We start from the raw sequence: 14,055 nt of genomic DNA on the forward strand, positions 1-14,055 counted from the left end.
GCCGATTGGGCCTGATGGGAAGTTCCTTACTTGCTGTCGCCTCCACCCTCCTGCTACCTCCGCTTTCTTTCTGCAGCGTCAAATGATGCTGCAATGTCACACGGCATCTCGTTGCCATGGCAACATGAAGGTGCAGCGTCAAGTGACATCCTGACGTCGCATTGCCATGGCAACGAGACGCCGTGCAACAAGGGGGTGAAAGCACGGAGAAGGCGGCACCAGGTACGTGCCATGGTGCTTCGGATCTGGAAATCCGTCGCTGCCCTCCTCTCATCGCAGGCAGGCGCAGACATCCCCGGAAATGGCGCACTTTCCATTAATACATAGATGCAGCCTGGCGTAGGAATATAGAAGTGTGACTTGAGACACAATAACGACTTTGCTACATAAAGCCCATAGAACATTTTTCCGGCACAATGAATCTATTCCACCAAAGATTCTACAGTCTCCTTTTCCAGCAAAGATCATGAATGGTACATATTGCTACATTCTTTATGCAGTGCTCTCAGTGAGCTCTGTACCAAGCACAAAGCTATGATGAATCAATATGAACCCTGATTAACATTATATTTGGCCCTCTGTATATTTTATGGGGCAGTTCAATGTAAGTGGGTCAAACCTGTTTCTTAACAACTTATCAGTGTTATTGGCTTTCTTAAAAAAGTTCAATCAGCCATAAGTAACGGTTATACCTATTGGTATCGTGAAAAAAAGATGCGTTGAATTTCTCTGTTAACACCGATTTCAGACATATCTGCTACATATGCATCTGCCTGACTAGTAACTGCATCATAAATCACTCTGCAAACACAGAACAGAGCAAACACAAACTGTTGACATGAGGCCTGGAGGGAGAAGGAGCGGCTCAGTGAGTGAAGACACCGACTGTAAACAATTACACTGAATTTTCAAACAGGGGAACCCGATTCAATTCCCGGTGTCAGGACCTTGGTCAAGTCACTTTATCTTCCTGTGCCCAGGAACCAACACAGATTGTAAGTTCCTCTGGGCAGGGACAGTGTCTGTAATAATCCTATGTGCTATGTGCTGTGTACTGCCCACTATACTGTAATTGTGAAGTGCTTTGAGTCCCTATGGGAGAAAGTGCTATATGAAATAAAGTTGTTATTATTGCAAGCTATATTATCAAGAGATGATATATAAAAATTGTAAACCTCCTCCCAATGGAAATGTTTCACCTGTTAGATATACCACTGTACTTTGTTGTTGGAACCATGCATATGAAGTTAAATGGAAAAACAAACTTGCATTATTCGGGTTAACAGAAATGTAGAGTAAATCCAAAGTAAAGTAGATGAATCAGAGCACTACAGTTTCCTTCATGCAAAATGTATTGTGCCAAATAGAGACACAAGGTTTGGGCCTGTAACTGGCCTTTATCAAGTGTAAGTGGCATAACATATCCATATGATTACAATGGAGTCCTTTATATAGTCCCATACAAACGAGAGAATCCCACTTGATAACGGCCGGTTACCGGCAGAAACATTGTGCTTGTGTTTGAAAATTGCACCTGGCAGAGAGTAAGTTATCAGCACAGATCAGGGACTGGGGAGAGTGAAATATGCAAATACCTCCCACTGATAAGGCCAGCGCTGGCAAGGCTCCTATCTCCCCGATGAACTGTCCAGGACAGACAGCCGCACCCCTGCACACAACGCAGCCAGCGTTTAGAAATCCTCAGTAAATAGACTGGGTGTTTTAGTGTCACAAGATTTGTAGAAAGTTAAGTGTTTGACAGACCTCAATTATGCAAATAGTGTTTAACTTCTACTTGTATTTATGTCATATAAAAAAAACTTGTTGTTCCAGATTCTTACATATGACACAGCTTCAGTAACTCTACATTGTGTTTCTCCTTTTGTCTGCATCAAGAAACCAAAGTTTTGCCAAGACAGTGTACATCAAGTGGGTTAGGCAGGTACACGGGATGAGTGGGTTAGGCAGGTACACGGGATGAGTGGGATAGGCAGGTACCGGGATGAGTGGGTCAGGCAGGTACACGGGATGAGTGGGTCAGGCAGGTACACGGGATGACTGGGTTAGGCAGGTACACGGGATGAGTGGGTTAGGCAGGTACACGGGATGAGTGGGTTAGGCAGGTACACGGGATGAGTGGGATAGGCAGGTACACGGGATGAGTGGGTTAGGCAGGTACACGGGATGAGTGGGTTAGGCAGGTACACGGGATGAGTGGGTTAGGCAGGTACACGGGATGAGTGGGTTAGGCAGATACTCGGGATGACTGGGTTAGGCAGGTACACGGGATGAGTGGGTTAGGCAGGTACACGGGATTAGTGGGATAGGCAGGTACCGGGATGAGTGGGTCAGGCAGGTACACGGGATGAGTGGGTCAGGCAGGTACACGGGATGAGTGGGTTTGGCAGGTACACGGGATGAGTGGGTTAGGCAGGTACACGGGATGAGTGGGTTAGGCAGGTACACGGGATGAGTGGGTTAGGCAGGTACACGGGATGAGTGGGTTAGGCAGGTACACGGGATGAGTGGGTTAGGCAGGTACACGGGATGAGTGGGTTAGGCAGGTACACGGGATGAGTGGGTTAGGCAGGTACACGGGATGAGTGGGTTAGGCAGGTACACGGGATGAGTGGGTTAGGCAGGTACACGGGATGAGTGGGTTAGGCAGGTACACGGGATGAGTGGGTTAGGCAGGTACACGGGATGAGTGGGTTAGGCAGGTACTCGGGATGAGTGGGTTAGGCAGGTACACGGGATGAGTGGGTTAGGCAGGTACACGGGATGAGTGGGTTAGGCAGGTACACGGGATGAGTGGGTTAGGCAGGTACACGGGATGAGTGGGTTAGGCAGGTACACGGGATGAGTGGGTTAGGCAGGTACACGGGATGAGTGGGTTAGGCAGGTACACGGGATGAGTGGGTTAGGCAGGTACACGGGATGAGTGGGTTAGGCAGGTACACGGGATGAGTGGGTTAGGCAGGTACACGGGATGAGTGGGTTAGGCAGGTACACGGGATGAGTGGGTTAGGCAGGTACACGGGATGAGTGGGTTAGGCAGGTACACGGGATGAGTGGGTTAGGCAGGTACACGGGATGAGTGGGTTAGGCAGGTACACGGGATGAGTGGGTTAGGCAGGTACACGGGATGAGTGGGTTAGGCAGGTACACGGGATGAGTGGGTTAGGCAGGTACACGGGATGAGTGGGTTAGGCAGGTACACGGGATTAGTGGGATAGGCAGGTACCGGGATGAGTGGGTCAGGCAGGTACACGGGATGAGTGGGTCAGGCAGGTACACGGGATGAGTGGGTTTGGCAGGTACACGGGATGAGTGGGTTAGGCAGGTACACGGGATGAGTGGGATAGGCAGGTACACGGGATGAGTGGGATAGGCAGGTACACGGGATGAGTGGGTCAGGCAGGTACACGGGATGAGTGGGTCAGGCAGGTACACGGGATGAGTGGGTCAGGCAGGTACACGGGATGAGTGGGTCAGGCAGGTACACGGGATGAGTGGGTCAGGCAGGTACACGGGATGAGTGGGTCAGGCAGGTACACGGGATGAGTGGGTCAGGCAGGTACACGGGATGAGTGGGTTAGGCAGGTACACGGGATGAGTGGGTTAGGCAGGTACACGGGATGAGTGGGTTAGGCAGGTACACGGGATGAGTGGGTTAGGCAGGTACACGGGATGAGTGGGTTAGGCAGGTACACGGGATGAGTGGGTTAGGCAGGTACACGGGATGAGTGGGTTAGGCAGGTACACGGGATGAGTGGGTTAGGCAGGTACACGGGATGAGTGGGTTAGGCAGGTACACGGGATGAGTGGGTTAGGCAGGTACACGGGATGAGTGGGTTAGGCAGGTACACGGGATGAGTGGGTTAGGCAGGTACACGGGATGAGTGGGTTAGGCAGGTACACGGGATGAGTGGGTTAGGCAGGTACACGGGATGAGTGGGTTAGGCAGGTACACGGGATGAGTGGGTTAGGCAGGTACACGGGATGAGTGGGTTAGGCAGGTACACGGGATGAGTGGGTTAGGCAGGTACACGGGATGAGTGGGTTAGGCAGGTACACGGGATGAGTGGGTTAGGCAGGTACACGGGATGAGTGGGTTAGGCAGGTACACGGGATGAGTGGGTTAGGCAGGTACACGGGATGAGTGGGTTAGGCAGGTACACGGGATGAGTGGGTTAGGCAGGTACACGGGATGAGTGGGTTAGGCAGGTACACGGGATGAGTGGGTTAGGCAGGTACACGGGATGAGTGGGTTAGGCAGGTACACGGGATGAGTGGGTTAGGCAGGTACACGGGATGAGTGGGTTAGGCAGGTACACGGGATGAGTGGGTTAGGCAGGTACACGGGATGAGTGGGTTAGGCAGGTACACGGGATGAGTGGGTTAGGCAGGTACACGGGATGAGTGGGTTAGGCAGGTACACGGGATGAGTGGGTTAGGCAGGTACTCGGGATGAGTGGGTTAGGCAGGTACACGGGATGAGTGGGTTAGGCAGGTACACGGGATGAGTGGGTTAGGCAGGTACACGGGATGAGTGGGTTAGGCAGGTACACGGGATGAGTGGGTTAGGCAGGTACACGGGATGAGTGGGTTAGGCAGGTACACGGGATGAGTGGGTTAGGCAGGTACACGGGATGAGTGGGTTAGGCAGGTACACGGGATGAGTGGGTTAGGCAGGTACACGGGATGAGTGGGTTAGGCAGGTACACGGGATGAGTGGGTTAGGCAGGTACACGGGATGACTGGGTTAGGCAGGTACACGGGATGAGTGGGTCAGGCAGGTACACGGGATGAGTGGGTCAGGCAGGTACACGGGATGAGTGGGTCAGGCAGGTACACGGGATGAGTGGGTCAGGCAGGTACTCGGGATGAGTGGGTCAGGCAGGTACACGGGATGACTGGGTCAGGCAGGTACACGGGATGAGTGGGATAGGCAGGTACACGGGATGAGTGGGTTAGGCAGGTACACGGTATGAGTGGGTTAGGCAGGTACACGGTATGAGTGGGTTAGGCAGGCACACGGGATGAGTGGGTTAGGCAGGTACACGGGATGAGTGGGTTAGGCAGGTACACGGGATGACTGGGTTAGGCAGGTACAAGGGATGAGTGGGTTAGGCAGGTACACGGGATGAGTGGGTTAGGCAGGTACACGGTATGAGTGGGTTAGGCAGGTACACGGTATGAGTGGGTTAGGCAGGTACACGGTATGAGTGGGTTAGGCAGGTACACGGGATGAGTGGGTTAGGCAGGTACACGGGATGAGTGGGTTAGGCAGGTACACGGGATGAGTGGGTTAGGCAGGTACACGGGATGAGTGGGTTAGGCAGGTACACGGGATGAGTGGGTTAGGCAGGTACACGGGATGACTGGGTAAGGACTACAGATGAGCCAGCTGTCCAAGAGGAACGCTTCTGCTCCTTTCACATGGTTCCGCAACTCACACTGCTATGGAGTCCTGCAGCTCCCGTGCGAGCTGAACACACACTGCTGATGCACCGCCACAGGACCTCTGCTGACCTGCCTAGGTGTCGCCGCAGCTTCCTCACAGGTCTTCCTCGCCTTCCGTCGCTGACAGCAGGTAAGTAATTAAGTATTTTTCAGCTACCCTGACATTACCCTGCGCCGGGTATTACCTGGCGCTGGGGGCCCACTTCTTAGTTGCCGGGTCCAGGTAATTTCCGGGTAGCTGAAAATCCGCCGGGTAACGCGTAATTCCGGGTACTCGGTACATCACTAGTACTGAGAGCTCTGAGTTACTGAGGCCAGGTGAGATTAAATAAAACACAGGTTTTCTCACACACACACAAGTAAAAACAAGGTGAAGCACAGCAAATAAAGCAGATGCAGAGAGAAAGTAACATAACAAAGTGAGCTTGTGACTTGAGTTGTGAGCTTGTGACTTGAGCTAGTACTTCTAATCTTATAAAGGATACAGACAGTTATTTACTAAGCAGTCTTCTGCCATAAGGCACCTTCGGTGCTGGAATACATTACAGCCTATTCAAAAAAATGGACTGTAAGGTGTCACATGGCAGAAGATTTCTCTATCCCAAAAGAGGGTAAAGTGCTTTGTTCAGGTATGAGCAGTCAATGAGAAGTAGAGCTCAGAACTAATTATAGTGTTACAGTGGTGCTAGCCATCAGCTGTTATTGCTCACACTGCTAGAGCTGCTGTTCTGAATAACAGAGGTTATGTGGGTTCTAACACCAGTGCTATTCCAGTCACTAGGTGCCTTAGGCTTGCTAACTCAATATAGTTTTTATGGAAATCGTTTTAGGAAGTGTGGGATGTGACTCATTTAAATATACTTTGCATATGTCCCAGGGTACCTCAGGTGTGCTCCTTTTTCAGCACAGGCGGTTCTCCCTAATTTATTTGGAGGGAGGTTTGAGGGGAAAGATATACAACAGGAGATGCTACTAAACTCGTCCTCCTCTTCCTCCAATTTGCGGTAAAATTAGTCCATCTATATTTTGAACTTAACAGTGCTAGAAAGTGTCCAGTGAAGACACTTTTTACAAACAGGAATAGCATGACCACATGTCAAATATAACCCTTGGGAATGACAGAACTTAATTTTACATGTCACAAGTGCTGGCAATAATACAGTGTCACTCACACAAGTTTGAATCATGTCACTGAATCATTACCAGAGTTAATGGATTAACAAGCAATGTGAATTTTCCAAACATTACAGTGCCCTAGGTCAATTTTAATACAGTACCTGCCTCTGTTTGTAACCTGCGAAAACTGGTGGTAACAGCTGTAGGGAAAGAAAAGATTACTCATTCCTCATGGTCTGATGTACCCAGGGTCCAGCCTATCAGTAGTGAGTCACTAGGGTAATGAGAAAGGTATGCTACAAAGAGGAAAATGCTGTGTCGGCAAGTATTGTAATAAAACACAATATGTAGTCTTCTGGCATTCCTCTGTCTGCAGTCCTCAGAGATATTGGTGCAAACCATTCACCCTCAACAGTGCCCACCACTCTGGTCCTACAGTACTGCTGGCCACTACAGTATCGATATGTGGGTGATCTAAATAACAATATCTTCAGATAAGTTGCATTGTAATGGGATCATATGTTCAAGTGCTTCCTAATGAAGAACGGAGGAGGGGAAATGAGATTATGGTGATGCCATAACCAAGAGTGTTATCCTCTTCCATGCTGGCAGGCCTAACAGAGCAGAATATTGGAACAGAATCTGACTTTGCAGCAATAAATGGATTAAACACGCAATTTTGAGGTTTCCTGTACCTGAAAATATGTTCTGTTAAGTTAAAACTAACACTTATATTTTTTTTGTAAGAGTTTGGGACTTGAACACTAAATGTTACTTGTACTCAAAGCACAATCTGTCTGAGCGTTTTATGCACTGCTTTCCCATGCAATACTTTACACCCACCGTCTCCTGGCATGGTGTATTAATACACTGTCCATTGTTTGGTGCCATAATATTTAACAGGAGACTTAAAACATACTTTAAGGATTCGTAGGAATTCTGAAGAATGAAGCCCTATATTTACTCTGCAGGCCGACAATGCTGGTCCACTGGAGAATAACCATTAATCAGACTCTCCATGGCTTTCTTTCCTGATACATCTACAGCAGCAGATATAGTACACACACACACACACACACACCTAGTGAGTGAAGCTGCATGGCCAATCAGGAAGATATTAGTTGACATGACTAGCACAGCATAGCATCCGGTTTATGCACTATGCTACAAAGCCAAACGTCACAATAGCGCTGAGTACTACAGCTAATACATGCACACAGTACAGAATCCTTACACTGCATATCAAGCAATGCTTTGGAATAGTGTGTAGAGAACATGCCCAAGCTAGTGTGCTCCTATGGTCTTTCCAGTACTTTTCTCTTGTGTTCAATCTGCTGCACGAGGCCCTATCACAAGTGTATCTGATGCCCTTTTTGACTGTAAAAAAATTTGCTGAGATATAAATTAAAGTTGTATGGTTGTTATTTCAAATGCATTAGTGTGTTTTCAGCTCTGTGAAGCGTCCGCTCAGCACTGCAGGTACACCGCGTCGACTCAGCACTGTAGGTACACAGCGTCCCCCCAGCACTGCAGGTACACAGCGTCCCATCAGCACTGCAGGTACACAGTGTCCCCACAGCACTGCAGTAACAGTGCCCGCTCAGCACTGCAGGTACACAGAGTCCCATCAGCACTGCAGGTACACAGAGTCCCATCAGCACTGCAGGTACACAGAGTCCCATCAGCACTGCAGGTACACAGAGTCCCATCAGCACTGCAGGTACACAGAGTCCCATCGGCACTGCAGGTACACAGAGTCCCATCAGCACTGCAGGTACACAGAGTCCCATCAGCACTGCAGGTACACAGAGTCCCATCAGCACTGCAGGTACACAGAGTCCCATCAGCACTGCAGGTACACAGAGTCCCATCGGCACTGCAGGTACACAGTGTCCACTCAGAACTGTAGGTACACAGCGTATTCTCACACCCTCTATGAGCCACGTAGCCTTGCCTAATCACCCAGTTCCAGTGAGGACTAAAAATCAGGGCTGAATGAGTTAGGACCCCCTGCTTTGTGCATTGTTTTGTGTAAGGTTGAGCAATTTCAGCAGTCACTAGTTTAACTGGCTTGGAAAAGCACATTGACAACATCATCCCAAACCCAAGATCAAACCTCTGGAGAGCGAGGAGAACGCAGGACCAAGCTTTTGGGGAACAAAAATTCAGATGCAGAAGGCTGTGCGGGGCATAAAAGTAAAGATGAAATGGACAAATATAATTGGCTATAGAAACACCATGAAAATAAAACAAAGACCTCTGCCTGGCGAGATGCGGATGAGAGCTACAGACAGATTAACATACCATTTTATAATCAGCACTTCTAACAATCAATCTGATGCAGAATTTTGTAACAGATCTTTCCTGGGTGTGAACCTAAGTGCTGAACTGTTCTGTTCTCCAGGACTCCACAAGTCTAGTTAATATCCTGATACAGCTCAACCCCGTTATAAAGCGATCCGTTACAACGCGAATCCGCTTTTAATGCGATGCAAGCGTGGCTCCCAATTTTCGTATTTATGAATACTTTACAACACGACTATTGGTATTTTAAATACTTTATTGTACAATGCATACAATTGTACATTATTTATAACGCGAACCGCTTATAACGCGATGTGATTCTTTGGACCCCAAGCACAGCGTTATAAGGGGGTTGAGTTGTATATAGTATTTGATGCATGGAGATTGTAATCCAACTATCACTATCCTCAATTACTGCTTTAAGAGTCTGGTTTCTTTAACATTATCCATGTGGAACAGACTGCACACCAAACCCTGCCCCAGAGACCTGTCGTCTGGGTAACAATAATAACGCAGCTAGTAAAACATGGAACAGTTTTAGACTGAAACACGTTTGCCAAGTAAAATTTGACTGGGAGCAAATTCTGACAGTCTACACAAGTCGTACCTTCCAACTAACGATGATCATACGCAGAATAAAAAAAAAGCTTAAATTACAAGCAAATGCACATCATGCCCTAAGCCGGGGGGCGGGGGGCAACTCCAGTCTTCAAGGGTCACCAACAGGTCAGGTTCTTAGGATAGCCCTGCTTCAGCACAGGTGGCTCAATGATTGAGCCACCTGTGCTGAAGTAGGGATATTCTGAAAAACGTGACCTGTTGGTGGCCTTGAAGACTGGAGTTGCCCACCCCTGCCCTAAGCACTCCTAGAGGCGTCATTTGTGGACCTCAAGTTATTGACCTCCTTTGCACCGTGTTTTATGACCAAACACATGATGAATATATGTATGTTTATGGCCCACAGCTCTGCATTCTCTCTCTCCATTTTTTAACCCTTTGGGTACCCCAGGACGTAGCTACTGCATCATGGGATCTGGCGCTCCATATGGCATCATAATGCCAACATCATCATCGACTTGCTCTTTTGTAGGGGTGATTGCATCCTGTGCCAACGAGATCTTACAGGAAGTGGAACGGAAGGAGGATTCCGCCTCTTCCGTCATTCGTGACAGAGCCATCACCCTTCCCCCCCCTCCCCCACTCAAGGGGTTAAGCAAAGGACGGTACATACCCACAGACTCCGCCTTTACCCTGACTGTATGCCAATACAGGGCTGAAGTCTGCCCACAATGTTTTTTTGAAAGGAGAATGTGAAATACTTTCAAAAGGAAACTTGGGTGATCCTTGGAGTCTCCTCGGAATGGAGTAGCAATGAATGAAAATAGTTAACCCCTTTTCCTGGCAGGGGCTTCTTCTGCCATCACCTCGGGCAGCAAAAGGGATTGTATACAAAGTGGCGAGTCCTGGTATTGTCTTCACGGGGAGAGTGGCAGACTGCCTTCTATTGGCTTTCACTTGACATGGTTCTCTGCTTGCCAGAACATGTTTGCAACACGTATAAATTTGAGCATGCATTCGCTTATCCATTTAACAAGGGCCAACATTCCTCTTACCCGCAGCTTCTCTTCCGCCTTAGAGGTTTGCTTACAGTCGGGATGCCAGACCGTTGAACCTGCAAAAAGGCAAATATGTCTGTTGAGCTTGGTGAAGATGATGTCAGCTGGTAAAGTACATATATGAGCTTTACATCAGGTCTGTTAAACTGCTGATCGAGAGTTTCTTTGTGTACTCCCAACATCTAAACTGTGTTGGCTCTGTAGCATGCATCCCACTGAATGGTCTCCTGGCTAAAGTAGCACTGAAAACATAAACGTGCATATTTTGTCTGCGTTCCTTACAGCAGTGGTGCGCAAACTGGGGGGTGCGAGATTTGTTTTGGGGGGCGCGGGCGGTTGCAGAGGTCCCGCGCTCTTCCCCAAGGAATTTAAATGTAATGCCGTGGGACCGTGCGAGGCCTCTGCAACCTCTACTTACTGAGGTTCAGCCGGCTTCAGAACGGGTGACCATGGCAACGCGGCGTCAAATGACGCCTCTGGGTCATGTGACATCACGGTTACCACGGTAACACGACGGCAAATGACACCGCGGATCACGTGACGTCACACGACCCCGCGGCGTCATATGACGCCGCACTGACCGAGGAAAGCAGGCAGGGGGGCGCAGCAAATACAGTTTGCATGCCCCTGCCTTACAGGATAGAGTATGTAATCCAGATGTTGTACAGCCTACCTCCAACACTCCTGCAGATGTAACCTAGAGGTTGCAGGTTCAGTGACTGCGCTATAAGGAAATAATGTATTAAATAATTAGGCTAACTATAACCTCTCCAAGGCCATTGTTCAGTAAGTTGTGACGCCAATTCCCCATCGTGAAGATTTTAGTCCCATGCATTTGAATGGAGCTATTCTCCGTGACAGGGGTGCTCAGGTCCAGCCTGCAAACACCCCAACAGGTCAGGTTTTAAAGATATCTCAGCTTCAGCACAGGTGGCTCAATCAGTCCCTGCTTCAGTACAGGTGGCTCAATCAGTAGCTCAGTTCCAGCACAGGTATGAGCCACTGATAGAGCCACCTGTGCTGAAGCTGGGTTATCCTTAAACAAGATCAGTTTATCCTTAAACAAGTTCACTTGCCGGAAGTGAAAAGTTAAATGGTGATTAAACCCTGTAACTCCAGTTCTTACAAAGCAATAAGGTTATATGGGTTATATGTGTAATCTTGATTTTAAAAAAGGCAAGAAATTTACCACCCAAAATATTAAGTACTCATTACTGTATTTCTTCTTTAATTTCCCCTTCAAAAATAATATACAGTAATATACTTTTAACATTCCACAAACAGGGAACAGCAATGAAAGATTGAAAAAATTCAATCGGATATCTGCAAAAAGTAGAAAACACAAGATCCACAGCAGGAAGCATAAAAAAATATTGTTAAAAGGTTCTGGATGTGTAAATTAACATAAGTATCACAACGTGCCTCTGTAACCCTTTCACTACACTGCGTCGCTGGACCATCTGGCAGTGAAAGGGTCAAGATTGTGATACTCCACATAAGTTGAGTGTTTTAAAAACACGCTGATACAAAGGTCCGTGATTGTTGCACACATGGGTGACATTTTTGGGAGAAGTTTCCACGCTTTCTGCACACGCGTGGTGCTGGTCACATGGTGCTGTTGGTGGCGGCCTTATAGCTAAGCTTCTGTGATGAGTTCATGAGCCGGCAGATTTTATACGCAGCTGGGATTCACCCGTGAACAATAACCCAGCCAGGAGTGTTTGAAGCAAAATAGGCAATTATTTATAGTCCCAACTCACTGGGCTTTTTATTATTATTATTATTGTTGTTTTTTTTTTTTTTTGTAAACTAAACTTTACTTGCCAGTGTGTTGAATGGTTTTCATTTTTTATGAACAAATAAAAAAATAAAAAGAAACAAGGTTTCCAACCAATATTTAATTTAACTATTTTATTGCTGCTATTTATTTGAAGAATACATATTTGCTATTTCTTCTGATATGAGTAAAATGACTTGCACCTTTGCAAAAATGCAAGATATAATATGGAAAGTCTTAAGAAGCTAAACAATGATAATAATAATAATAATAATAATAATAATAAAATAATAATAATAATAATAAGTGATAGAGTTATTTTAGAGGTGTTGTAGGAGTTACAGGATGTAATACAGAATGAAGGTGGAGGAGATCCTTTTGGACCATAGAGGTAGAAAGAGCTGAGGTCAGCCAGAGATGCAGCAGAGAAAACCTTGAATGAGCAGGCCCCTTGGGCCAAGGCTAAAACATTCACGTTTATTCACAAAAGCCAAAACACAGGCCAGAATAAATATCATTACTGTCAAAGGTTGGAGAAACACACTGGCTATGAATCTGTGTCACAGACAGGCTCTGCTGTCCAAAATGAAAAAGGAACTGCTGGCTCATCGGTGAAAAGAAAGACAGTCCTGGGGTGGGCGACTCCAGTCCTCAAGGGCGACCAAGAGATTACGTTTTTAGGATATCCCTGCTTCAAGCATGAGGAGAGGGGGGGGATATTAACATGGAGTACTTATGAGGAAATGTTATCCAAATTAGGGTTGGTTACTTTAGAAAAGAGACGTCTAAGAGTGGTTATGGAGGGGGGGAAATATATTCAAGGTCAATACATGCAACTTTAGAGGGAACTTTTCATCCCAAGGACAGTAGAATTGACACTTGTTCATCACTTGTGATTGAAGTACAGGAGATTGTCAGCCGTAAGGAAAAGGGTAGTTAATATGTGGCATTTACTACCCATGGAGACTGTAATGGCAGATACAATAGGTAGATTTAAGAAAAAATTTACACATCTTTTAAAAAGGAAATGTATACTGTGATATAACAATTTTTTACCCTTATGTGCCATAATTGTCTAATGTTTCATTGGGGGGGGGGGGTTCCCCTGCTTGCCTTCCTCTGGATCAATGTAAATACAAATAGAGTTGACTCAATTGAACATACTGATGGTTGTACTCAATGAAGATAGGTCTTTTTTAAACCTCATCTACTATATCACTATGAACCTATGTTGTAAATCTAAGTTTTGAAAAAAGGTATTAATACAATAATAGTCCTACAACTTAACCACCTTAGGACCTGCTTGGGGGCAAACGCTGTGTCAAGAGCCACCAATGGGTATGTACAAGCTGCCACTGTGAGCTATTTGTTCCAAAGATGTTCCATTCAGGGCTCATCACAATACGCTGGTGTCACCGAAAAAGGGATGTCTTACCTTGCAGGTACATTTCCTCTCCTTCGGTAAACATCTGGTTGCATCTGCTGCATCGTGCGCAGCTCGGATGATAATGCTTGTCTCCAGCCTGATGACACAAAGACAAGATGCTGACAATATGCCTCTCGGCTCACCCTCGAGTCATTGTTAGCTCATCCATTCTCATTACAAACACACCTGTGTGTTTATGTTGCACTTTACAGAACTTATTAATGCTGAGTTTATGTTGTAATGATTCAATATAGCCGAAAACTTTCAAAGTAGCCAAGTAAGTGACACTGCTGCTTTATACTTCTGTTACTCTCCCAGTACTTTATTTAATAGGCTCTGGAGCTGCCTCC

The 14,055-nt window shown here is 47.0% G+C and overlaps 1 protein-coding gene across 27 annotated transcripts in view; it reads right to left on the reverse strand.

Annotated features, from left to right (window-relative positions):
- The window catches only part of ABLIM1 (actin binding LIM protein 1), a 233,540-nt gene that overhangs the window by 54,456 nt on the left and 165,029 nt on the right, over positions 1 to 14,055 (reverse strand). For 19 of the 27 annotated variants that reach the window (XR_012803550.1, XR_012803546.1, XR_012803542.1 and 16 more), the window contains 4 exons: positions 13,715 to 13,802; positions 10,500 to 10,558; positions 8,699 to 8,761; positions 6,744 to 6,782 (listed from right to left, as the gene is read on the reverse strand). Coding sequence is in view for 8 of the 27 variants with exons in the window: in XM_075611978.1 (XP_075468093.1) it covers positions 6,744 to 6,782; positions 8,699 to 8,761; positions 10,500 to 10,558; positions 13,715 to 13,802 (249 nt within the window). In the remaining 19 variants the exon portion in view is untranslated. The remainder of the gene's footprint in view (positions 1 to 6,743; positions 6,783 to 8,698; positions 8,762 to 10,499; positions 10,559 to 13,714; positions 13,803 to 14,055) is intronic. The other 8 variants (XR_012803554.1, XM_075611970.1, XM_075611976.1 and 5 more) reach the window with 2 other exon arrangements.

The sequence above is a fragment of the Ascaphus truei genome, chromosome 8, assembly GCF_040206685.1.
Source record: "Ascaphus truei isolate aAscTru1 chromosome 8, aAscTru1.hap1, whole genome shotgun sequence".
NCBI lineage: Eukaryota > Metazoa > Chordata > Amphibia > Anura > Ascaphidae > Ascaphus > Ascaphus truei.